Source organism: Callorhinus ursinus, unplaced genomic scaffold, assembly GCF_003265705.2.
Source record: "Callorhinus ursinus isolate GAN/ISIS: 27379988/994484 unplaced genomic scaffold, GSC_fseal_2.0 scaffold1, whole genome shotgun sequence".
NCBI lineage: Eukaryota > Metazoa > Chordata > Mammalia > Carnivora > Otariidae > Callorhinus > Callorhinus ursinus.
The window spans coordinates 120,310,196-120,335,234 of record NW_027397063.1 but is presented as its reverse complement, the minus strand read 5'-3'; the positions used below and the strand labels follow the sequence as shown (position 1 = coordinate 120,335,234).

Genomic DNA, 25,039 nt, shown 5'->3' with positions numbered 1-25,039 from the left:
TGAGGTCGAGGGGAGTGACAGTTGGGCTAAATCTAAGGGAGGGCCCCTGGCATTCACTATTCCCAGCTCCTTTCAGACAGTTCACCAGGATGAATAAGTTTTAGTTTTCCCATCTCAGAAGTCAAAAGTCTATCCCTTCCTGTCCAACATCTTTCAGAGTGGTGGGGGAAGACTATCATGACTTTTATCCATGACCTGGTTTTACTAGCAAACATGAAAATCCCTAGCTAACCATGAAATAGCACCATTCAATGGGAAAAAGATAGGATTCAGGTTATTTGTGTTCTAATCTAGTGTCCACCCTGCATACAGCTATGTGGCTTTCGGTTGATTATTAGCCTGTCTGAATCTCATTTTCATGATCTGAAAAATGAGATAAAATCATTGTCCTGGTCTAACTTGAATAACTGTTGCAATGATTAAATGGAATAATGGACATGAATGTGCTTTTGCAAACTATGAAGTGCTGTAACTTTGGGCTGCTCATCATAGCTTTCTTCTTCCCCGTCAGTAAAATGGGAATAGCACCCTAAAACTTCGCAGAAATTGTGAGTAGTTGAGAAACTAATGGCACAACAGTTTGCACTCTTCTAAGGTAAGGTTTATTTCTTCATTTTGGGGGTCTGTAATATATAGGCTTGGAAGATGTAGAGATATTATAGTCTTATGTATTTTATTATAGTACATCTATGTAATAATATATGATAGTACTTTTATTTGAACTGGTGACATCCTAGAACAGTAGTTTGGATGTTGTGGCCCCAGACCAGCAGCACCAGCATCCCCTGGCAACCTGTTTGAAATGCACATTTTCAGGCCTCGACCCAGATCTACTGAATCAGCAACTGGGTGGGGCCTAGTGATCTGTGTTATAACAATCCCTGCAAGTGGTCCTGATGCTCACTGAAGTCTTAGAGAAAGGGGTTTATTTGGGTCTTTTTTATTTTTAATGATTTTATTTATTTATTTATTTATTTATTTGAGTGGGGGAGAGCACTAGCAGGGGGAAGGGCAGAGGGGAGGGAGAGAATCTCAAGCAGACTCCATGCTGAGCTTGGAGCCCGGCTCAGGGCTTGATCTCACGACCCTGAGATCATGACCTGAGCCGAAACCAAGAGTCGCTGGCTCAACTGACTGAGCCACCCAGGTGCCCCTATTAAGGTCTTAATTGAAGGGTCTGGCAAACAGCATCCTTTTCATGGAACAGGGTGATTGCTTCTCTTTTTCTCTGTCGTGGATCTGCAGCAACCGTACCCAGGCTGAGGCAGCCATAATTGGATTCCTTCATAAACACACTGTCGCTGCCCACCCAGCCTAGTAGAGATCTGGAATGCCGCTCCAGCGCATCTGTTATGAGGCTGACTTCAGGGTGCGAGGAAATTAAAGCTATTTATCACAGACCATTTTCCCTCAATGACAGGAGAAATGAGCCTTAGCCTAACAAGGCTCCCAGTTGGGCCCACGTACAAAAAACACATAGCTTGACAAACACAGTTTGAGCAGACTTAGATTTCTTTTGACTTTTCCTTTTGAAAATGAACTCTTTTTTGAGCTGCACCAAGATAGTGGTGCTTGTTTAAGAAATACTGGAGGTGGATTCATCCCAGTCTGTTTCCTGACTGAGGCATAAGTGCCAGAGTGGCACTCCCCCCCCACCCCCCACCATTTCTTTCCTTCCTCTCCTTTGGGGGAGGGGATCCCTGGTGAGACAGAGTCTTTCCTCTGAGACTAAGACTTGTGCGTAGGAGCCATGTTATGGGAGGTGGGGCTCAGTATTTATCAAGAGAACGGTTTGTCTGTATGATTTGGCCCGCTGCCTTAGTGCCCATTTGAAATGGGTATGCTGTGGATTTTGAGAAGCGATTCTATTTTGTGTGTGTGTATAAAATTAAACTTGGTATATATCTGTGATTGTCTAATATTTATATTTCTTCCTGGTGTTGTGCATTATGGGCAAAACATATACAGAGTTTTGTGTTACATGTTAGTAACTGACATCTATTTGATGCCTACCATGTACACAGTGCTTTGTATCCATTATAGTATTTAATGTTCACAACAATCCTAAGAGATGGCTATGATCATCTCCATTTTACAGATGAGAAAACTGAAGTACAGGAAGTTTAAATAATGCCTGTTATAGAGCTGATATTAGAGCCTCGATTTAAATGCAGGTCTTTTGGATTCTAAAGCCAGCATTCTCAGCAGGTGTTTTTCAGATTGTGTGTTGAGAAATCAGTTTAACAAGTTGCAACTAGCATTGTAAAAAAAAAATTGAATAGAATGTGGAAGACCAGAATGTGTCATGTTTAAGTATGGATAAATCTTGATGCATGAAACTTTCATTTCAACTATAAATATATTTATATTCATACACAAATACAAGCACATTTCTGTGTGCTGAACAACAAAATGGAAATGATATTTCTTATTGTGTCACAGTCAAATTTGAAAGCAAATATTCTGGCTAAAGGAGGAGGAGAGGAGGAATAGAGGGAAAGAAGGAGAAAATAGGGAATAAGTAAACGAATGAATAACTGTCAAAGAGACAGAGAGCCTCTGGGAAAGGAAGAGGAAATAGGAGGGAGTGGGAAGGGGGGTAGAAAATGGACAAGAAAGAGAGAGACACGGCAGGGCGGGGGGAGGAAGAGACGCAGGAAGTCACGTGGTCCTGTCGACCATTCCATTCAGCCAGCAGATGCCCTTCCCTACTTGAGGACAACACTAGAGACTTGAATTATCTTCTCGGTTGACGTTAGTTTTCACAAACTTCTCTTGCTGTGATCCTTGAGCCATTCTGAGTGTGAGTTCAATAAAGATTTTTACAAAACGTGACCCCTATATATAAATAATCTATTTCATCTGCTGCTCAACTGAAAACCAGTGATCTGAAGGGAAAAACAGGCTGTGCTGGAGTTACCGAAATGCCCAATATGCTCCTTCCTAAGGAACTGGCAAAGGCAGTTTTGAGTATATGTTATTTTTGTCTTTTGAGCTAATTTTGATGCCATGGCACTGCTTCTTGTGTTTTATGGGAAACCATAGGGAGCAAAGATTTTAAAGTAGCCTGCTAAGTATCTTACTTCTGGAGGATTCTGAATTCAGTTAACGAAAAGTCCATTTTTACAGATGTGGAAATTGAGTGAACGTTTTATAAAGTTTGCCTATAGACAAAGCTTTCGTAAGAATCCTATTACAGAATCTTCATAGCTACCTGCCCTGCTAGGTTACCCTATGCCCATGGTTTTAATGTGGTGGGGTCTCACTCTGTAATTCACTCCTCTCCCCAACGGTATTTCCCTGTTTCTAGGCCTTCATTAGTAAATTGGGGTTGATATCGCTGTGTTTTTTTGTGATCCATTCTTGGCCTTTCTTGGCTAGAAACCATTATAAGCACCAATTACACTTTTAATTAGTAATAACATTGCATCAAATGACTTAGCCACTTCTTGGCATCAACTTAAGTGGGTGGTCTTTCCTTTAAAAAAAATAGGGGCACCTGGGTGGCTCAGTTGGTTAAGGGTCTGCCTTCAGCTCAGGTCATGATCTCAGGGTCCTGGGATCGAGTCCCGTATCAGGCTCCTTGCTCAATGGGGAGCCTGCTTCTCCCTCTGTCTGCAGCTCCCCCTGCTTGTGCATGCTCTTTCTCTCTCTCTCACAAATAAATAAAATCTTAAAAAAATAAATAAATAAATGCCACATATAGAGGTGAGTAAGCAGGGTCCCAGAGTGAACTCCATCTCAAAAGCCTTCATAGTCTGTTGGGAAAGAACCATAATGTTTTCCTCAGCTCGCCCAAATGCCATTGCTATATATCCTACCCATCTTGCCTGGTCTCACCACTCATACTTTCTTTAAAAAAGAAAGAACCGGGAAGAGTGCTGACAGAGTTCCATTCCAACTGCCTCTGCAAAAGTTTAATGTGGGTGTGTAATAGGGTCCCACAGCCAAGGCATCTCATCTGGCATTTGCTCCTAAATCCCCTCATTTGTAATAAGGATTCATGCCTGTGAATGTAAAGACTTTAAAGATTTTTATTTATTTATTTGAGCGAGAATGAGAGAGAGAGAGAGCGTGAGATGGGGGAGGGTCAGAGGGAGAAGCAGACTCCCTGCCAGGCAGGGAGCCCGATGTGGGACTCGATCCTGGGACTCCGGGATCATGACCTGAACTGAAGGCAGTCGCTTAACCAACTGAGCCACCCAGGTGTCCCTGAATGTAGAGACTTTAAAGGAGATCATTTCTTCTTGTTTCATCGTTTTATCCTTCCACCTTCAAAATATGGTTGCAAATAGAGTTATCCCTCCTTTCTTCTACTGGTTTAATTTTTCTGAGTATTTATTAAAGTCAACCAGATACTTTCAGGAAGCTGAGATTCAGCTCTACACTCCATGAAAGCTTTGTCAGTGCAAACATATACATCTCTGGGAAAATATGGGGGGGGTCCTAGACTCATTATAATTTAATGACTGGTAGGACCCGATTGTTGTTTATTCTTTATTTCAGAGATCCCAGAAGACCCGCTTGTGGCTGAAAAGTATTATGCTGATGCCTTTGATTCCTGTTCTGAAGACAGTGAGGAGGAGGAAGAAGAAATAGTGTTCTCAGCCCCAGGGGAAGAGGTCAAGGATGAGGGATCCCGGCCTTCTTACAGAACATTCCAACAGGTATATGCTGCTTCCCAGCCGATGTAGTAGAACTGTGTGAGGTCCTGATCGGGCTGTGACTTCCCAAAGAGAGAGTCAAGGAAGTCTTAGAACTTGAAGTGGGGTGGGGGACTAGGGCTTGTTATAAAGGCCCCATGTGCTGGGTCTTTATTTCCAAGGTGCCAGGGGCAGGCAGGGCCCCATGGAGTTCTGAGATTCTGGTGTGGACTGTGTTGATGAGGAAAGGGCTGGAGTACCAGTACTTATTCAAGTGGGAAGATGATACATGCTACACTGAGGAGCACCCTAGATTCAGCTGTTAAATAAAGAATGCAAGTGTCTCTTTAGCAGAGAGAAGGAGATTTTTAAAAATATACTTTTCTGCCCAGTAATCAGATTTTTTGGGTCATGTCCTAGTGCACAAATTAGTTCTGGGAATGAGGCCCAGAGATTCTGGATTTAGGGCATGATCTTTCTGGCCACACCCAGCCTTTGCGGGCCCATCCTTACATACAGCGCTGGAGTCTCTGAATGTAGGTCCTTGGCATAGATCTCTTTTACAATAGCAAGATTAATCCCTATCTGGGTCACAGGCTAAGAAACAGTCCTGGCATATGATTTCTTTGCTGGGCGTCTATAGGAGAGAAAAAAAAAACAAGAGGTATTTAAGGAGTAAGATTGCTTTGGGCTACTTATGCTCACAAACTTCGTTTTCCTCTTAGGCCATAACATGGTAACCTTTCCAGTCCTAAAATTTCTTAAGGTACAAAAGTTTTGTATTAACCATTAAGCTAGGAAAACAGAAGTCAATCAAGGGGTACCTGTGTCAATGTAAACTTAATTCAGGAGGATTAATTGAAGTTTGTCTACAATCTAGTCAACAATTTTTATTTCTATATATCTCTGGGAAAATATGGGGGAAAATGAAACAATTCATTCAATTTTTAATGAAGACTAAGCAGTACATCATAATATTCAATGAATAAAACCAATAAGAAATGTTTTCGGGTTCTCTATAAGAAAAGGAGAAAGAGACAAGGAGAAGGGCACTAGGAGGGCGTGGCTATGAGGTTAAGAAGAGAAAAGGAGAGAGGAAGAGGAGACAGGTATGTGAAGGGAGAAGTAAATGAATGTTGAGAAGAATATTGAGTATTGAGTCAAGGCAGAGAGTGATTCAGCATGCCAAAATAAAAATGCTTCCCTTATACCATTTCCCCATTTCCCCTGGACTCTGGTGAACAACAGCACCTCCTACCACACATTAAAAATACAATTTCCATTTCCTTCTGTGCCAGGGTCCTAAACATCTGAGACAAAATTTTTTTTTTAAGTTTTATTTATTTAAATAATTTCTACACCCAACATGGGGCTCGAACTAATGACCCCAAGATCAAGAGTCACACCATGCTCTTCCAACTGAGCCAGCCAGGTGCCCCATGAGACAAATATTACAATATTGCAGAACCATCATTTTGCGCCTGTGATTGCAAAACACATCCATTTTTGCCCAAAGCATCAAGTGACAAAATTTTAGCTACTAGTATTATTACTTTTTATTTTTAATAGATTAAAACTGATTCAGAAAACCACATGAATAAAATATACAGCAAACATCACTCAGGTCAGGAAATAGAACTTTGCCAGCCACTCTGGAAGTCCCGTCTTTGGCATACTTGTAGGAACACAGGGTTGGAAATCAAAATGCCTGTATACAAGACTAGACTTTGTTACTTGCAGGTTGTGTGACCTTGTACAAGTTACTAAATTTCACTGTGCCTCAGTTTTCTAATCTGTAAAATGGGAGAATAATGGTTCCTACCTCATAGAGTAGTCTGGGGATTAAATGAAGTAATCAATGTAAGGTACTTAAAATAGTGTCTAGAATTTAATAAAGTAATTAATGAGATGTTAATTATGATGATGATGATGATGTTACCCAGCCATCTTGTGGGGTTTTTTTTAAAGATTTATTTATTTATTTTAGAGAGAGCACACGCATAAGCTGGGAGAGGAACGAAGGAGAGAGAGACTCTCAAGCAGACTCCCTGCTGAGTGCAGAGCCCAGTGCAGGGCTTGATCTCATGACCTGAGCCAAAACTGAGTCGGATGCCCCACTGACCAAACCACCCAGGCACCCCATCTTGTGGATTTTTTATGATACTTCCCAAACTCTTTAACGTTAATGTGAGATTTCACAACTGTAGTATTAAAAAAAATCCCTCGTTTTTATTTCTTAGGGCCAATGATAAATATAGGACAGCAGTTTTGCTCTCTGGGCCATGCATCTGTCACATGTGATATGATAGCTGAAATTTTCTCTGCACAGTGAAGCATGAGGACAAGCAGAGTGATCTTTTTGGAATGGTGCCACGGGGGCAGAGAAATGGATACAGGCTAGGCTTTGTGAGTTGATTTTAAATCTGTTGGGACAAGATGCTGAGGCCTCTCACACCCATGTGGGTATTTTGTCTCACAAAACCCTGTCGGGTAGTTATTCTTATTTCTGTTTTCCAGATGAGGAAACCGAGTCTCTGAGAGAGGTAGGTTGCCCGTGGCCACACAGCTAGGGAAGGCTCAGAACCATGCTCAGGCCTGGGTCTATCATGCTCACCAACCAGTGTTCTTTCTGGTACAAAAGGTATATCAAGCGAGAGTGAACTTGGTATAATAGAAACAGGAGTGGAAAGCTCAACTGAGTAATCTGTAGAGAGATAAGTAACTACAATCCCATTTGTTTTTCCTAGTAATTTGATATCATTTTCCCCGCCCCAAAGGCGGGGAGTGTGCAGTTGTGATGGGTGTCTGCTCTTCCCTTTCTAGGTTATCACTGGGATTTCCTCTTACCTCTCCCCAGTCTTGCCCTTGACCCAAGTGTGTCCGGGGTCTACTTCAGTGATCATTGTACCCGTGGCTTTTCTGTGAGTAATCAGATGAAAGTTGATTCCCCTTCCTTCAGATGGAGCAAAAGTCACATAGTCTGTATTTGATGGAGGAAGTGCTTTCAAAAAGAAAAACAGCCATGGACTTCATTGGGATTGATTGCTGAGTCTCTTGTGCCACCTGTGACAATCTTTTCAGCAGCAGCGTCTCCAAAGTGGTTTTATTAAGCACCTAATTGCCGTTGATCGTTCATTGCTTCTCTGCTGCAGTAAGCCGAACATCGGCAACACCTTCATCACAAGCCATTATCATATTGTTGATAGCTACTATGTGAAGGCTGTGGTCACTGAATCAGAACCGGCCTCTTAGATCTCAGGAGAATGGAGTTTATAGCTGTCATCGTAAGAGGGTTTTCAACAGTATTTGGGGGACCTGTCACTGAAAAGTGTTTTTGCTCTAGTGGCCATGCTTTAGGGCTGCAGATTGATGGGTGTGTTCAGAGACCCTTAGGTTTTCCCTTGCTGCCTTGACCATCATTTTCCTCTGCAAGACAAATCAATGTCCCGTGTGCACCAGGAATACACACACTAGGTAGACCAAAATGACTTCACACAGAACTCCCTCGGAAAAGGCTCTGTTGTTTAAAGAATGTGGCTTTCAGCAATACTTGTTTTAAGAAGGCTCTTAGGACCATGGTGTTTGTTCTTGCCAAGACAGAGGGCTGCCGAGGCCCATGTTTTCCAGCTAATTCTGAAGCTTTTACCAAATCCTCTAGTGGGTTTTGAAATTCCCTCTGCACCACGAAGCATTAGGAAAAGCAGGATGATCTCCTTGGAATGATGCCACAGGGGTAGACAGGCTAGGCGAGGCCTGAGAGTCTACCAAGGACTCTTGAATCAGGTCATCATGAGAATATGTGCCTCTCTGAGTGTCTTCTGTTAGTGGAGTCATTAGTTTAATCAAATCCTAATTGTTCTAACAGTAACACCTAACATCTCCCGAACCTTTATTCTATGCCCTGTACTTTATACGTCGTGTCAGCCCAGGTCCTCTGGGAAGCAGGTGACAAGACAGAATTGGGGAAAGCCTCAAACCACGATGCTGGTCTGCATCTTAGAGGGTAAGGATGGAAGGGAAGGCAGGATTGGATGATACCTTCAACGTGCAGGGCAGTTCTGAAAAAGTCTTCACGACGCCCCCAAGAGAGCCCCAGGGCAAAGACTGCCCTGCCCATCAGAGGAGACCAAACTGGGCAGGAGTGGCCTGGCTCTGGTTTCCCCACACTCAAACAGGCTGGGAGCTGCCGGGAAGAGCTGATCCTGGGGCAGCAGCTGCGGGAGGCCAGCAGGCTCCACAGCAATGCTGGCAGCCAGTTGGCTCTGGAAGAGAAATGTGAAGGGTGCACCCTGGCTACAGGCGCAGATGCATATTTCGTTCAGTTCTTGAAAGTTGTCCCTTTGATGCGTGTATTCTAGTTGAATTGCATCAAACTGGATTTGAACTGGCTGGAATTCCAACAAGGGAGAAGATGAGAGTGGGTGGCGGGGAGTGTGCAAGAAAAAGGAAGAAAGTGTGGGTTAGTGATTTCAGGCCAGTTCTGCCTGACATTTGAACCAAAAAGTGGGTGCCCCGGATGGAGAAAGGGCCGAGGGCTATAAATCCAGAGTCCCCCACTGCCTCTCAGGGCCCATGTGTCTCTCAGATTGAGAACCTCTTGGTGCTTTGAATCCTTGCCCTAGACTTAGAGTAGTTAAAGCTACGTGTTCTTCATACAATGCAGTTCCTAAGTGCAAGTCAACTCTTTCATTTGATGCTTAAAAAGAAACAGCATAATTTGTCTGCAATTGGTTACTGTATTAAGCACTGACTTTAAAACTCAGGTCCCTTGAAAGATGAGACTGTTGTGACATCCTCACATTGCACAAGAAGAAACTGAGCTTCAGTGAGGGGAGTGCAGCTGGCCTTGTAGCAGAGCTGCAGATCTGACACGTATTTTAGCCACTCCTTTATACAGCCTTCTGGCGCAACCTTTTAATTATAGCAGTTATAATCTCTCCTCCGTGATGACTGGGTAAACACACTAGGTACGAGGGAAGAGCTGAGGGGCTACCACATTGTCTGGCCCTGTTCTCCTGAACAGAACTACTGAGCTCTGCATGAAGCAAAATTTATACTGGCTCTAGGAACAGTGCTGAGTTATGAAAATTAAAACAAAAAAAGAGCCTGTCTCTCACATCCATTATAGGATACAGAATTCTCTCCTCCTACTGTCTTTTTGTTTGTCTGATTTAACAGAAGATGCCAGAACTCTTGAGTCCAAACTGTAGGGCTGATTTAACTGCGGTTTTGCATGATCTGAGCTAACTGATTTGACTTCATGCATGGGAGGAAACAGTTTTTGTCTGGAATTGGCTTCAGAGGTCATCGGTTCTAAGAAGCAGTCAGCCCCGCTCTTTAACATCTCTCCATCAGCAACCCCCCTGGCCTGTGTCCCAGGCTATAAAGCAGCCCACCTTGCTGAGGTGTTAGAGAAACCCAGCGGTTTCACGTGTCACTCCTTCCAGGTAACAGGCCTTCTGTAGACCCAGTGCGTGTTGCTGAAAGGAGTCACTTTGATGGGACATTTTTCACTGTGGGTCCTATTCCAGCCCTCATTTCCATCATGGTTATTCTGCCTTCGCTCTCCACTATTTCTTGTCCAGGATAAAGCATAGCTCACTGCCGGCCAGACAAGGGACCAGCAAACCTTGCTCTAGGACGTAGCACCGTGGGCCTTGTAGGAGACCTTAGTCCCTAAATCTTTTAAATTAGATCCACTGTTGTATTGAAGATCGCACCTACACTTTTTACCCCAATCCCAAAGAATGGAGGAAAAAGAAGGAAGGCAATAGGGTGGATAAAGAAAAAGCAGAACTGAGCGGGAGTGCACAGAGTCTGTGCACTCGTTTCGTGTGGAGGGTGGGAGCTTCCGCAGGCCTCTACCACCTCCATGTTGGCGGCTGAGCAGAGGTCCACAGCAGCTGGGGAGGGAAAGGGACAGCAAGCAGCCGCACTGGGCTCTCCTGTGCTACTCCTGGAGCTGGGGGTGAGTCTGGTGGAGTGGTGTATGCTGGTTTTGCAAAGCTGGTGAGTGTAGTTGGAATGGCACCTTTGGGGCTTTTCTCTCCAACAAACCCCTCCCACTTCCACCAGCACCAAGTCGTGTGTCCACAGCTATCAGCTGAGCTAAGGTACCCTGACCATACAGGGCATAAACGAGTCTGCAAAGAATAGGAAGATCCTCCCAAACAGCCCCTGCAAACAAATGGCCCATCCCACTATTCTGTGATTCAGTTATACAGAGAAATTTGATTTTATTTTCTGAATATTTTATTCATCTGGAAAGAGAGAGTGAATATCATTTCATGGTGTCTAGTCTAGGAAGAAAGGAGTGTGACACACCTGGGACATTGTTGGAGATACTGTCCTTTCTGTATGACCCACATGGGTCCCTATCATACCAGAGAAAACAACAATCATTCTTAATAAAACAGAGCCAGCCTTGCAGGACGTCAGGTGCCATGCTAAGTCCTTTCCGTGCCTCACCCCATTTTATACTTGCAAGCACTTCACGGAGTTGACATCTTCCATCCCACTTTACAAAGAGGAAAGTGAGACACAGAAAGAAAGAATAATTAATGTGACCTAGGTCAGCCAGTCCATTGACAGAGCTGGAGTTTAAAACAGCAAATACTCCTTGTCAATGAGGAGACTTTTGGGGTTAACGTAGAACTGAATGTAGAAGTTTTGTAAAGGAAAGGAAAAGAAGATGCTCGGGACCCAAGGCACAGCTCCAAAATGTGTGAGAACATGACCGGATGATTTAAAATCACGTTGAAAACACAGGACCAAGTTTTCCACGTACTCTGTGGGATTCATGTAGGAATAAAGCTAGAACTGGAGTCAGAAATAGTAACGTGCAATAAAGAAGAGTATATCACAAGGGCTACCTTTTGGGTTTTTTTTTTTTTTAAGATTGTAGTTATTTGAGAGAGAGAAAGAGAGAGAGCATCATGAGAGGGGGAGGGTCAGAGGGAGAAGCAGACTCCCCGCTGAGCAGGGAGCCTGATGCGGGACTCGATCCTGGGACTCCAGGATCATGACCTGAGCCGAAGGCTCTTAACCAACTGAGCCACCCAGGCGCCCAAGGGCTACCTCTTGGAACATGAACTGATAAATGTTCTTTAAATGGCAGGACTTTCCTCCCTAGACTTTTGGGCATGTGGTGTGAAAAGAGATAAATAGTTCATCAAAAGCAAGTGAGCTTTTGGGAGGGTGAGGGTGGGTTGGGGGCAGGCTCCTGGCACACTGCTGCGACTTGAGAAACAGATCACAGCAAAGGTACCAGCCTCCCCAGCTCCTGAAAAATTCATTGCCCAAGTTCCTGGGTGGGCATCGTGATGCCACTCCCAGCAGCCTTGCTTTCTTTTCTCCTCTCTCCATCCTTTACACTTCCAAACTGTGATCCAAAATGTCTTAAGAGTTCTGTATTGATTACCTATAAATGTCTTTGAACCCCAGAAGCGACCCTGCAGATACTGATGTGCTGCAAACCGGGGGACTAATAGGAGACAGCTGCAGGGAGAAGGTTTTAATAATGCAGAGTAAACAAGGCATTAGCAGTGAAATGTGGACACGTTGACAGTCATGTTCGGTGACTCCGAATTCAGTGACAGAGGCGTTTGGTGTTACGGGAGCCTGGGGGCTTGCTTGCAGTTTGAGTTTTGCAGATGTGGCTCTGTGTTCCCATCATGACACACACTCTGAGAACTTTCTTCCTTGACAGAAGGCGACCATTGGTGGGGAGATAGGAGTGAAGACGTCAGCTTCCTGATTTCAGGGCAGCCTCCATGAAGGTGCCACCCGCTTTGTCCTGTGGCTTTGTACTGAACGGCACCCTCTGTCTTCCTATGAATTATGAATGCAAATAAGCAAGGGCTTGCCTTCTAATGAGATCGAAGTGAGATGTGAAAGGTTCATCTGAGTGTGTAGAAAATGGATAAGGTCACCTTGATGTTTGGTTTCTGTAACTTAGTGACATTTTGCAGGATACAGTGGCTATAGTTCGAAGGAGAGTGGACAGCAGCTCAGTAAAGCAACTTGCGGGAAAGAACGTGGGTGGGTTGTTGCTTGGATCATACATTTATACATCACATAGCTGAGGGTTCTAGGCACTGGGTGGAAGGTAGTGAAAAACAGAAACAATGCCACCTTCATGGACATCTCACCCAGTCTCCTGTATTTACAGAGTATCCATAGACTGTCAACTCCCAAATGTGTGTCTTCCATTCTTCAGTTCTGTCTCCAGATTCACATGCCCAGTCTGCCCGGGAGTGGGGGTAGATGTCATGTGGACTTCTAATAGACATCCTCAACTAAGCATGTCCAAAAGTGAACAAATAGACCCCAGCCCCAGTCCAAATCAGCTCCTCCTGAGTCAACATTGACTCTTGCATGTCCTTTCACTCACGTTCCACTTCCAATCCATAAGCAAAACCTATTGACTCGATGTTTAGAAGATGATCACTACTTAGCACCTCTACTCCTACTGCCAGGGCCACCATCGCCTCCCCAGTGTAAGATTGCAGGAGCTTCTAACTGACCTCCCAGTAACCCTCCCCCCATACCTCACTCAAACGAAAAGGCACAAATCTGTTCAAAATGGCCTTGCAGCTTCCCATCCTCACCCATGGAAGAACCCCTCCCTTCGGTCACTGTGAGAATCACCCTCACCCACCCCACTCTAGTCATATTAGCCTCCTTCCTGTTTCTGGAACATGCCAGGCATGTTCCTGCCATTGAAAGCCTGGCATGCCCTCTCCTCCAGATACATAAATTATTTTGCTCCCTCTCTAACCTTCAAGTCTGGGCTTACACGCCGTCATATTGGGGAGGACTCAGACTTCTGAGATAAAATGGCCCTTGCTGGTCTGAGAAATCCTTGTGTCCTTTCCCTGCTTTATTTTCCTCCATAAACCTTATCATTATTGACTTACCACTGTTTATTTGCTTACTCATTTCTGGTCTGTCTCCCCCCTACTCTAATGTAAGCCAGTCGGGCAAAGATTCTGTTTGTATCACTGCTGTATTCCCAGCACCTTGAACAGTGTTTAGCACAGAGCAAACACTGAGCAGATATTGTGGAGTAAATGGGTGAATGAATGCCGGACAAGCTAGTGTTAGAGGTAGCCAATAAGCCAGGACACAAACAGCTAGAGCAGTGAGGAAAGGAAGAAGTTGAAGTGATGGAGGAAATGGGCTTTTCTGGGGGGGACACCCACTGAGAGGGGATTCAGGAAGTTTCTAGAAGAGGGCTTCTCAGCTGTGACCTGAAGGATGGAAAAAGCCAGCCCTTTGATGTAAAGAAACAGAGTTGGGAGAGGAGTGTTTTAGAGAGGAGGGGGAAGGGTGTATAGGAAGGCACAGATCATGAGAGGGCTTGGGAAGTTTGAGAAATTACATAGTAAGCAAGAAGATCCATGTGGTTGGAGAGGTCAGGCCAGCAGTAGCTACATCATGGTTTTGTAAGAAGAATGGATTTTATTTTAAGTGCAGGGCAATCCACTGAAGGGCAATTGAAATCAAGTCTTTTTTATTATTATTATGTTAATCACCATACATTACATCATTAGTTTTGGATATAGTGTTCCATGATTCATTGTTTGTGCATAACACCCAGTGCTCCATGCAGAACGTGCCCTCTTTAATACCCATCACCAGGCTAACCCATCCCCCCATCCCCCTCCCCTCTAGAACCCTCAGTGTGTTTTTCAGAGTCCATCGTCTCTCATGGGTCGTCCCCCCCTCCGATTTCCCCCTCTTCATTCTTACCCTCCTGCTATCTTCTTCTTCTTCTTTTTTTTTTTTAACATATAATGTATTATTTGTTTCAGAGGTACAGATCTGTGATTCAACAGTCTTGCACAATTCACAGCGCTCACCATAGCACATACCCTCCCCAATGTCCATCACCCAGCCACCCCATCCCTCCCACCCCCCACCACTCCAGCAACCCTCAGTTTGTTTCCTGAGACTAAGAATTCCTCATATCAGTGAAGTCATATGATACATGTCTTTCTCTGATTGACTTATTTCGCTCAGCATAATACCCTCCAGTTCCGTCCATGTCGTTGCAAATGGCAAGATGAAATCAAGTCTTAAAATGGATCTACGGCAGTAGAAATTAGAACAACAGTGGCAGTGAAAGGTGGGGATTGGCTGAAAGGGGGTCTGAGGGTAATTTCAGGGATGATAGAGGTGTTCTTTATCTTGTTGGGAATGGTGGCTACATGGGTATTGTACACGGAAGATCTGGGCATTTCACTGCATGCAAATTTTACCTCAGTAAAAATAATACATCATCAACAATGTCATCAAGACAAGAAAAACTACCAAAGACACTACACCAGAATTGTGATATTCATACATATATTGTGACACTTGTAAGTCAGCCTGTATCAAGGCTGTTTCTTCAGCTCCTTGTAGCCCATGCATGACTTTTCAGCTTCAAGGAGGTCCTGGGCACACTCAGATGAGGTGTCTTAGGGGAAAAAGGGAGTCCAGAATGACTGAGCATGAGTGGGGAAAAGGGTTCTGTATGGTTTGTTCTCACCCTGTGGGACGACTCTGACAAGACAGGTGACCAAGAGGTAAAAGAAATCAGCCCCTTCACACCCTCACACCCAATGACATAGGGACCCTTGAGTGGGAGGATGTGCCCAAGGGTCTGAGTGAGATGAAGCTTAGCTGAGCTCCCCTCTGTGGCTGGAGCTCTAATGGGTGGTTATGTCCACTTTGTCCATACATTTATGGATCTTTGCTTGGAATTGTTCCACAGACAGACGTGGTGTCGGGCCTGGCAGCACACCATTTAGGTACCCATTCCCACTCATCCTGTGTCCTTCGGCCCCAGGAATCTTCAACACTTCATAGCTGTGCAACTGTTTATGTCTGGGTTGCTAACTGTCCAGCCTTCTGTGGTATGCCTTTGAGAGTCAGCATAGCCCACCTGCCAGGAGAGTGCTGAGGGTGCTAGATGTAGACAGATGGTTGAGTTTTCACCACCTCAAGGTCTGGAAGCAGGAAGCAGAAGAACTCTCTGGGACGTTCTTGAGAATGTCTAAAGGTAGATGTACAATCGCTAAGGGCCATTGGTGCTCAAGCTGAGCCCTCATCCCAACATAAGGTCTTCTGGCAGCCAGTTGCCATTCATTCATTCATTCATTCATTCATTCATTCACAGTTTATTCCAAGAAGGGCACAGTATTGTGAACTGGTTACAATTTTACTGATATCACTGCTAGATCTCTTTATCCATATGTATATTCAGCTACAAAGAGAAGACATTCATGGGGTGGGGGGGAGCGGGGGAGAGTGGAGGAGTGAAAGACACAGTGTCTTTATGTCTCTTCCTTGCCTCTCTTTGGCTCCTTCCTCTGCAGTCTCTTCTTCATCCAGATGAAGGTCAAATGTCCCTAGACTTTGGACAACAAGCCTCGTGGGACTAGGCTTCTCTGTGAGTGGGTTCTCACTGCTTTGTTCCCTCAGGGGAATAATAAGTGACTGTCAGCAACAGCTTGAGAAACAAACTGCTTCAGAAAGAGATTTCTTCAACTGCATTATCCATTCCAACAATTTGAGGAGAAAGTTAAGCTGGGTTCACTCCAAGAAACTGAACATATTGGTTGTGTACCAAATAAACGTTTTTGAGCCTTTTGTTTAACAAACACATATTACAGCTAATATGTGCCAGGCATGGAGCTATGTACTTTACAGATGCTAACATTTATTCCTCCTAATAACCCATTTTACAGATGGGGAAATAGGTGTGAATAGGTTAAGTAATTTGCTCAAGGCACATGACTGGCAAATGGCAAGGCCAGATTTAAACTCAGGCAGGCTTGTTCCAGAGCCCATGCTCTTAACCACTAGGCTGTGCCCCTCTGCCTTGGTCCATTCTGTCAGTGCCTCAGCTTTGGGTCAGTGGCTAGCCTCCCCTCATGATTTGGATACATCCTAAATCCTATTCATTTCAGCCAGTCTGGCCATCATACTCCACTTACTAGGGATTGGTTTAAGATGAATATGCCATCAGTTCTGGCCAAAAAGTGTGAAGAGAGGGGTCTGAGAGTGCATGGAAAGGAACATATTGGGGCTCTTTGTTTAAGCCGGTTTATGGAGGTTTTTGGTTACTTGTAGCTGAAACTGTCCTAGGTGATAGAGATGATAAATTAAGATTCTTTTTCTTTTTCTAGCAGGAATATTGATGTAGAAATATGGTTGTGTCATTTTTGGATTATATTTTCAAAACAGCTTCTTGTCAACTTTCAAATAAAAGTTTGAATTCCAAGGAACAAACCAATGCTTGTGGTATCAGAAATGACAGTATTTAGGGCTTGCCTCTAAGAAGTAACAATGAAAATGTAGGATGCTGCATAGTTCTGGTTTGGTATAAGCCTTGTAACTACATTTTGACTACCCTGGTCTGTTATTGAGTATCCATGGTCAGATGTTATTGAGCATTTGGTCCATTGAGTCTATCAGAGTATGAGATTCCAACAAAATAATGCTCATAGAAAGTCTTCCTCGATTGGAAAACTGCTCTACACCACTGAATTCTCTCTCTCTTTTTTTAAGTTAAAGTTTAGTTAGGTAGCATACAGTGCAATATTGGTTTCAGGAGTAGAATTCAGTGATTCATCACTTACAACACTCAGTGCTCATCACAAGTGCGTTCTTTAATACCAATCACCTGCCTAGCCCATCCCCCACCTACCGCCCTCCATCAACCCTCAGTTTGTTCTCTATCCTTAAGAGTCTCTTTATAGTTTGTTTCCCTCTCTCCTTTTTTTCTTTTCCCCATTCCCATATGTTCATCTGTTTTCTTTCTTCAATTCCACGTACGGGTGAGATCTTATGGTATTTGTCTTTCTCTTACTTATTTCACTTAGCATGATATACTCTAGCTCAATCCACATCATTGCAAATGGCAAGATTTCATTCTTTTTGATGGCTGAGTAGTATTCTATTTTATATATATACCACATCTCCTTTATCCATTCGTCAGTCCCAATGGACGTTTGGGCTCTCTCCATAGTTTGGCTGTTGTTGATAATGCTGCTATAAACGTTGGGGTAGATGTAACTCTTCGAATCTGTATTTTTGTATCCTTGAGTAAATACCTAGTAGTACAATTCCTGGATCAGAAGGTAGATCTATTTTTAACTTTTTGAGGAACCTCCATACTGTTCTCCAGAGTGGCCGCACCAGTTTGCATTCCCATCAGCAGTGCTAGTGGGTTCCCCTTTGTCCACATCCTCACCAACACCTGTTGTCTCTTGTGTTGTTGGTTTTAGCCATTCTGACAGATGTGAAGTGGTATCTCATTGTGGTTTTGATTTGTATTTCCCTGATGATGAGTGATGTTGAGCATCTTTTCATGTGTTTGTTAGCCATCCGGATGCCTTCATTGGAAAAGTACCTATTCGTGTCTTCTGCCCATTTCTTAACTGGATTATTTGTTTTTTGGGTACTGAGTTTGATAAGTTCTTTATAGATTTTGGAGACCAACCCTTTATCAGGTATGTCATTTGCAAATATCTTCTCCCGTTCTGTAAGTTGTCTTTTAGTTTTGTTGATTGTTTCTTTCACTGCAGAATCTTTTTATCTTGATGAACTCCCAATAGTTCATTTTTGCTTTTGTTTCCCTTGCCTCTGGCTATGTGTCTAGCAAGAAGTTGCTATGGCTGAGGTCAAAGAGGTTTCTACCTGTGTTCTCTAGGACTCTGTCTCACATTTAGGTCTTTCATCCATTTTGAATTTATTTTTGTGTATGGTGTAAGAAAATGGTCCAGTTTCATTCTTCTGCATGTTGCTGTCCAGTTTCCCCAACACCATTTGTTGAAGAGACTTTTTCCATTGGATATTCTTTCCTGCTTTGTCAAAGATTAGTTGACCACATTGTTGTGGGTCCATTTCTGGGTTCTCTATTCTGTTCCAGTGATTTATGTATCTGTTTTGTGCCAGTACCATACTATCTTGATGATTACAGCTTTGTAATAGAGCTTGAAGTCTGGAATCATGCCTCCAGTTTTGTTTTTCTTTTTCAGGATTGCTTTGGCTATTTGGGGTCTTTTGCGGTTCCATAAAATTTTAGGATTGTTTGTTCTAGCTCTGTGAAAAATGCTGGTGGTATTTTGATAGGGATTGCACTAAATGTTTGGATCACTTTTGGATAGTACAGACATTTTAACAATGTCTGTTCTTCCAATCCATGAGCATGGAATGCTTTTCCATTTCTTTGTGTCCTCTTAAATTTCTTTCATAAGTGTTCTATAGTTTTCAGAGTACAGATATTTTACTTCTTTAGTTAGGTTTATTCCTAGGTATCTTACTGGGGTTGGTGCAATTGCAAACGGTATAAATTTGATTTCTTTTTCTGCTACTTTGTTATTGGTGTATAGAAATGCAACAGATTTCTGAATGTTGATTTCATATCCTCCAACTTTGCTGAATTCATGTATGAGTTCTAGCAGTTTTTTGGTAGAGCCTTTCTACATAGAGTATCACATTGTCTGCAAATAGTAACAGTTTGACTTCTTCCTTGCTGACTTAGATACCTTTTATTTCTTTTTGTTGTCTCATTGCTGTGGCTAGGACTTCCAGTACTATGTTAAATAGTAATGGTGAGAGTGGACATCTTTGTCTTGTTTCTGACCATAAGGGAAAGGCTCTCAGTTTTCCCACTGAGGATGATATTAGCTGTGAGTCTTTTGTCTATGGCCTTTATGATATTCAGGTATGTTCCATCTATCCCTACTTTGTTGAGGTTTTTATCAAGAATGGATGCTATATTTTGTCAAATGCTTTTTCTGCATCTATTAACAGGATTATATGGTTCTTATCCTTTCTTTTATTACTGTGTACACCACTGAATTCTTTATGGTTGGGAGATTTTTATGTTTTTCAGGAGTCAGAATTCTCTAATTATCCCAATAGTAAGTTGACTAGGGAAACAACAGAAGTGGTTGGCTATCATAGGTGGTTGGGTTTTTTTTTTTTTTTTTTTACGGCCCAGAGAAAGGCTTCAGAATGTTAAAGAAGTGTTAACTCAAAGCCAACATTTAATTGAACTTACGATTTCCAGTGTATGCAAGATTCAAAATAGTAAAATATCTGACACTGAAGACCTCAATAATAAATGTGATTCTTTTGAGTTTTGTCACTCTCTAATTCATGAACATATCTAGTACTATACACACCAAAGTTCTTCACATATTTCTCGAATGAAAACAAGAGTAAAGGGGAGATTTTGCTATTGTTTCAAACATATATTATGTATAAAGTATCTAATATATTAATATCTATGGTTTTAATGTAAGTTCTATAGTTAACCCCCCACACACACACACATGCACAGACACACATGACATACACATCCCATTATTTTAAATGTAAAGCTGAGCAAGGAAAAGTCATCATGTTCTGGAAGCCATGCAGGGAAGGAGAGATGTCTTAGTCTTAATACTTAAATAGTCCTTAGTGGCAATCATCTTGATTTTTTCATGAAGATGACTTCAGAGTTGTGAAATATATCCACATTGTAGTCAATTAAAAGTCCATAAACTCAGGGCGCCTGGGTGGCTCAGTCATTAGGCGTCTGCCTTTGGCTCAGGTCATGATCCCAGGGTCCTGGGATCAAGCCCTGCATCAGGCTCCCTGCTCTGCTGGAAGCCTGCTTCTCCCTCTCCCACTCCCCCTGCTTGTGTTCCCTCTCTCAGTGTGTTTCTCTCTGTCAAATAAATAAAATCTTAAAAAAAAAAGTCTATAAACTCATATCTATAATACCTTGCAACAAATATCATGATGCCAAGTGATTCCATGTCAGCACAGTGGGGGTTTTGCCCTCCAGACGGTATTTGGAAATGTCTGATGACATGTTTTAACTGTCACAACTTGGATGAGGGTGAATACTAATAGTGGGCCAGGGATACTGCTAAACATCCTATAACGCACATGACAGTACCCCACCCAAAGAATTACCCAGCCCAACATGTCACTAGTGCTGAAGTTGAAAAGTCTTGAGTTAACAAAATAGGTGCTTATGGAAATTCTTCCCAGCTTAAAGTAACATTTACACTAATTGAATAAATGAGAATCTTTCTAGTACAATCCTCATGGCAGTCTCATTAAAATAGATTATCACCAATCATTCTTATTGGCTGAAGTTTGCTCTTGGAATTGTGGTCCATGGGCCAGCAACATCAGCTGCTGTTGAGACCTTGTTAAAATGCAGAATCTCAGCCCTATTCCAGACCTGCTGAATCAGATTCTGCATTCTTAGCCCTGGATGAGTCCTGCACACAGTGAAATTTGAGAATCACTGGGTAAGAGGACTGCGTATCTACACCTCACCTCCAAAGCTGATCTGTGACTAGAAACAGGCGAAGAGCTCCACTTCTTAGAAATATGAAACAAGATTGGAAAGCCTCCCTCTCACAGGTGTGAGGTAGAAATTACCCCATGCAAATTTCCTGTTAACTGTTTCCATTGCTCCTTTTAAGCTTTTCTCCACAGGTCAGCAATTAGAAGGAGAGCGAAGTGGTAACTAGTTTACTGTGGTAATCACTTTGTAATGTGTATAAATGTTGAATCACTATGTTGTACACCTGAAACTAATATAATATTGTATGTCAACTACACTTCCATTTAAAAAAAGGAGATTGAGAAATTCATCGAAGCACACTGAATTGTAATATTCAAATTAACACAGGCTATGATACAGATCTGCTTTCACCAAATGTGAGTTACTGATTCCAAAAATACTTTTCCAGTTTCATCCTAAAATCCCTTTGGGTATCTGTGACCTATGTTTGCGAGGCTAATGTATAAAAATCCTTTCAGTTAACCTCTGCAGAGAAAAAAGCAAAACCATGCTCCATCCTTTTTTTTAGAAGTTGCTCCAGAATCTAAAGGATCCTGATTCTACTGTGAAGTAGCAGGATGTAAACAACTACATGTAAATCTCTGCTAGTTAAAATGCTAGTGCTTGCTAAATGTTTTAAGGAAAGTGATTTGAGGGCAGTGGTGGGAAGGTAGCATTATTTTTTAATATCAAAGAAAGAACTAAGGACATGTTTTAATTGAAAAATTAATTAGGCGTTTTAGAGCTGAGGATACTAAAGCAATCTTTCCTCCAATGAGAGGAATTTATGTATAATAGAATAGAGGTTCTCATAGTAGAAAATTTTTACTTGAACAAAAGAGTAAGGACAGGTAGCTTGCAGAAGTTCCAGTAGTAATTCAGTAAAGACACTGGGGATCCTAGAGTGTATGGAACAGGAAGTTCTGTTAATGTATTTATCCACGTGAGGATTTCCAAAGAATGTTCCTGGGACTTCTACAGAATGAACTGGGTTTCACGGGCAATTAGGTTTGGGAAACACAATGTTAAACAAGGTTTTAGATCTTTACTAGAAGGCCTTTCAGAGCTTTCAATATGTTCATGAAGGTTATGAATCTCCAAGATACCATAGACCACGTTGCCAAGACATATTTTCATAGATTCCTTTTAAAAAGTTCTTTGGCACATACTTGGTAAATGTCAGTACATGTTGTTTAGTAGCAGCATGTATGCTTTCTATAAATTGTGTTGATGAGGTACAGTTTCGTTGAGGCCAAGGTAGATAAATCTGTGATCCAGAGAGTAAAGGTCCAATTCCTTATGGGTCATAGGATCTGTAGGACAAATAACGTGGGACCTGCAAGAATGTGGAATTGGGAAGGATAGTAAACCAGCCCCAGGAAGGACCAACCACGAAGCAAGGAAAGCCTGAGAGACTAATGAGTAGAAAGATAAATTTGGAATGAGAAATTCTACACCTGACACTTACGCGCTCCACAGGAGGCTTTTATTCCTCAGTAGTTGTGCATCCCACAGTGCCTAGTGGTGTGTACCCTGCCATGGTCACAGAGAAGGAGAACTTGGAGCCAGGCTTCAGCCCACAGTGGGCTCATCTTTTGAAAGCACATTCATCATTTTGGGACATTTGGAAGGTAGCAACAGGAAGTTTTGCAGAAGACTCATGAGAGGGATTTCACCAAAGGAAGTTCTGGTTTGAGGGTAACCTGTGAGGTCCTGTCTGTTTCTGGGGTCAGCTCAGAAGGAGTCAGAAAATAGCCTTATGATAGAACATCTGAAAGCCAAAAAAAAAAAAAAAAAAAAAGATAGCAGTAGAAGATGCACCGTCAGGTGGCTCGGAAGGAAGCTCTACAAATAAAAGCCTCTGAAAGAATTGAATGGGGGAAATGCATTCAAAGTTTGCACAGGATTGAGAACTCTGAATTTAAATAAAACCTGCATGGTGAGGTAGAAACAGGAGTATTCTGTTTGTTGTCTTGGTGTGGCTTTTCTTTCATCAACATATTCAAAAAAGGTTTATTGATTGCTTCCTGTGTGCCCAGCTCTGAGCTAGTAATTACTCAGTGGGCATGGTCCTGCACTCATGGAGCTCACAATAACGAACAAAACATTAATTTTGTCTTTGGATAAGTGAATCAAAAGAAACAGCACTGAAATAGGGTTGACTAAAGCAGTGGTGGAAATGTAATTTAGATAGGTGCTCAGTGAACTTCTGAGCCGGTGGTGACAGAATGTCGAGATCTGAAGGATGAGGAAGACAGTCACTTAAATATATGAGTCCAGAGCATTCTCAGCCAATGAGAAGGGCCCCAAGGTGCAAAAGATCCTGATGCGTTTGAAGAAAACCTAGCAGTGTGGCTGGAGCATAGTGAACAGGAGAGGTGAGGTTGGAAAGATCAAGAGGAGCTGGATCACACAGGGCATGGCAAGCCATGACAGGATTTCCTTCTGTATACAGGATTGTATTCCATGCACAGCAAGGAAGCAGTGGCTCTTGTGAGGGAAATGGATTTAATGTGATGCCACAGCAGAAGCAGAGAAGTAAGGAAGTTGTCGGGTGGTCCAGGCAAGAGATGGTGGTGGCTCGAGCTACGGTAGCTGTTGGATTTTTATTTGTTTACGTTTAATGTGTGGCTCTTTCTTTTAATAGAAAAGCAGGGCCTTTGTCCTGGTTTCCCAGTTTGGCTTCTGCGATCCCACCAGCCACCTGATGGTGGAGAACGTGCATTGCAGGGGAAATAATGGGATTTACTGCTGAAAGAGAATGGTCTGGGATACCCTGGGACACAAGATCATCCCTCCTAGCCTCTGCTCTTGCACTCTCTCATCTCCCATCTATGGAAATGGATTATCTGTCCCCAAAAGGTGGGCTAAGGCTGCATCTGTCTCCCTCATCTTTGTATACATTTGGCACATAACTAGTATTCAGTAAATGTTTCCTGAACAGAATAAACTGGGTAATGGAGTGACACCTTTCTGTGTCTGTGAACTAAATCTTTCACCATAACTAGCTCTAAGGTGAGGAGATAACCTGGATTATTTAGTCAGACAGAACTTGCTGATAATTAAATGAGAATCTATGCAGTGTGATTTTTACAGCTCTGTAAAGATACCACCTGCTTTTCTCCTTTGACATGCTTGCTTTCTGCTGCCTAAACTTTTGCTATTAGAAATTCATTCCTCTGATATGAGGTTGTATCCCTTATCGAAACACAAATATCCTGAGATAACACATAAGCCTTATCAATCGTCGTGGACTTTCGTGGATCTACCGTATCTTTTCTTGAGATAAAGCAAATTTTTGTGAGAGGAGAATGAAACAAAGTAGGAAGGAGCTCCTTGTGGAGAAAGTGCACTCCTTGGGATGGGTGGGAACATGAAGTAAAGGGTGAGAACAGAGAAAAGAGGACAGTTTCTAAATGTTCACAATCTCTGGCTCAATAATTCCACTAACCTAAAGAAATAATATTACACATGAGGCCAAGATTTATGTACGAAGATAGTCACTGCAATAGTACTTACAACAAAAAAAGTGGAAGCAACCAGATGTCCAATGATGGGGGCTCGGATAAAGAAATGCGATAGGCTATACCGTGCAAGATTATGCTGCTATTCAAATTATGTTTCTGAAGAATTCTTAATAGCATGGGATGAAAGTCCAAACAAAAATGCATGGGTGTCTGTGTATTCCATGTATACCATACATCTACAGTATAATTTCAAATATCTGAAAGATAGATCTATGTAGAAAGGACTGACTAGATATGGGTGTGTATTTTTGTGAGTGTTGCATCAGTAGTGATGGGTTTCTTTGGTGGTATTTATTTTCTTTTGATAATTTTCTATTCTTTTCCAGAATAAAACAATATGAATTATTAGAGGACGTGTTATTTTTAATATCTCTGTATAAACATTGTTTCAAAGGCAAGGTGCCCCAGATATCATAGCTTTCTCTGTGGCCGTTGAGCAGGTGTTGCTAGGTCTCACATACATTACAGATCCCACTGACCTTTTCAGAACAGCTACCTTTTCCCCTGAGGAGCAATTTTGAATT

At 42.5% G+C, this 25,039-nt stretch overlaps 1 protein-coding gene across 7 annotated transcripts in view; it reads left to right on the top strand.

Annotated features, from left to right (window-relative positions):
* The window catches only part of NEK11 (NIMA related kinase 11), a 240,963-nt gene that overhangs the window by 145,388 nt on the left and 70,536 nt on the right, over positions 1–25,039 (top strand). For 5 of the 7 annotated variants that reach the window (XM_073900204.1, XM_073900190.1, XM_025882286.2 and 2 more), the window contains exon 12: positions 4,507–4,667. In XM_073900204.1, the coding sequence (XP_073756305.1) occupies positions 4,507–4,667 (161 nt within the window). Of the gene's footprint in view, positions 1–511; positions 583–4,506; positions 4,668–7,466; positions 7,565–25,039 lie in introns of those variants that run through there. The other 2 variants (XM_073900199.1, XM_073900223.1) reach the window with 2 other exon arrangements.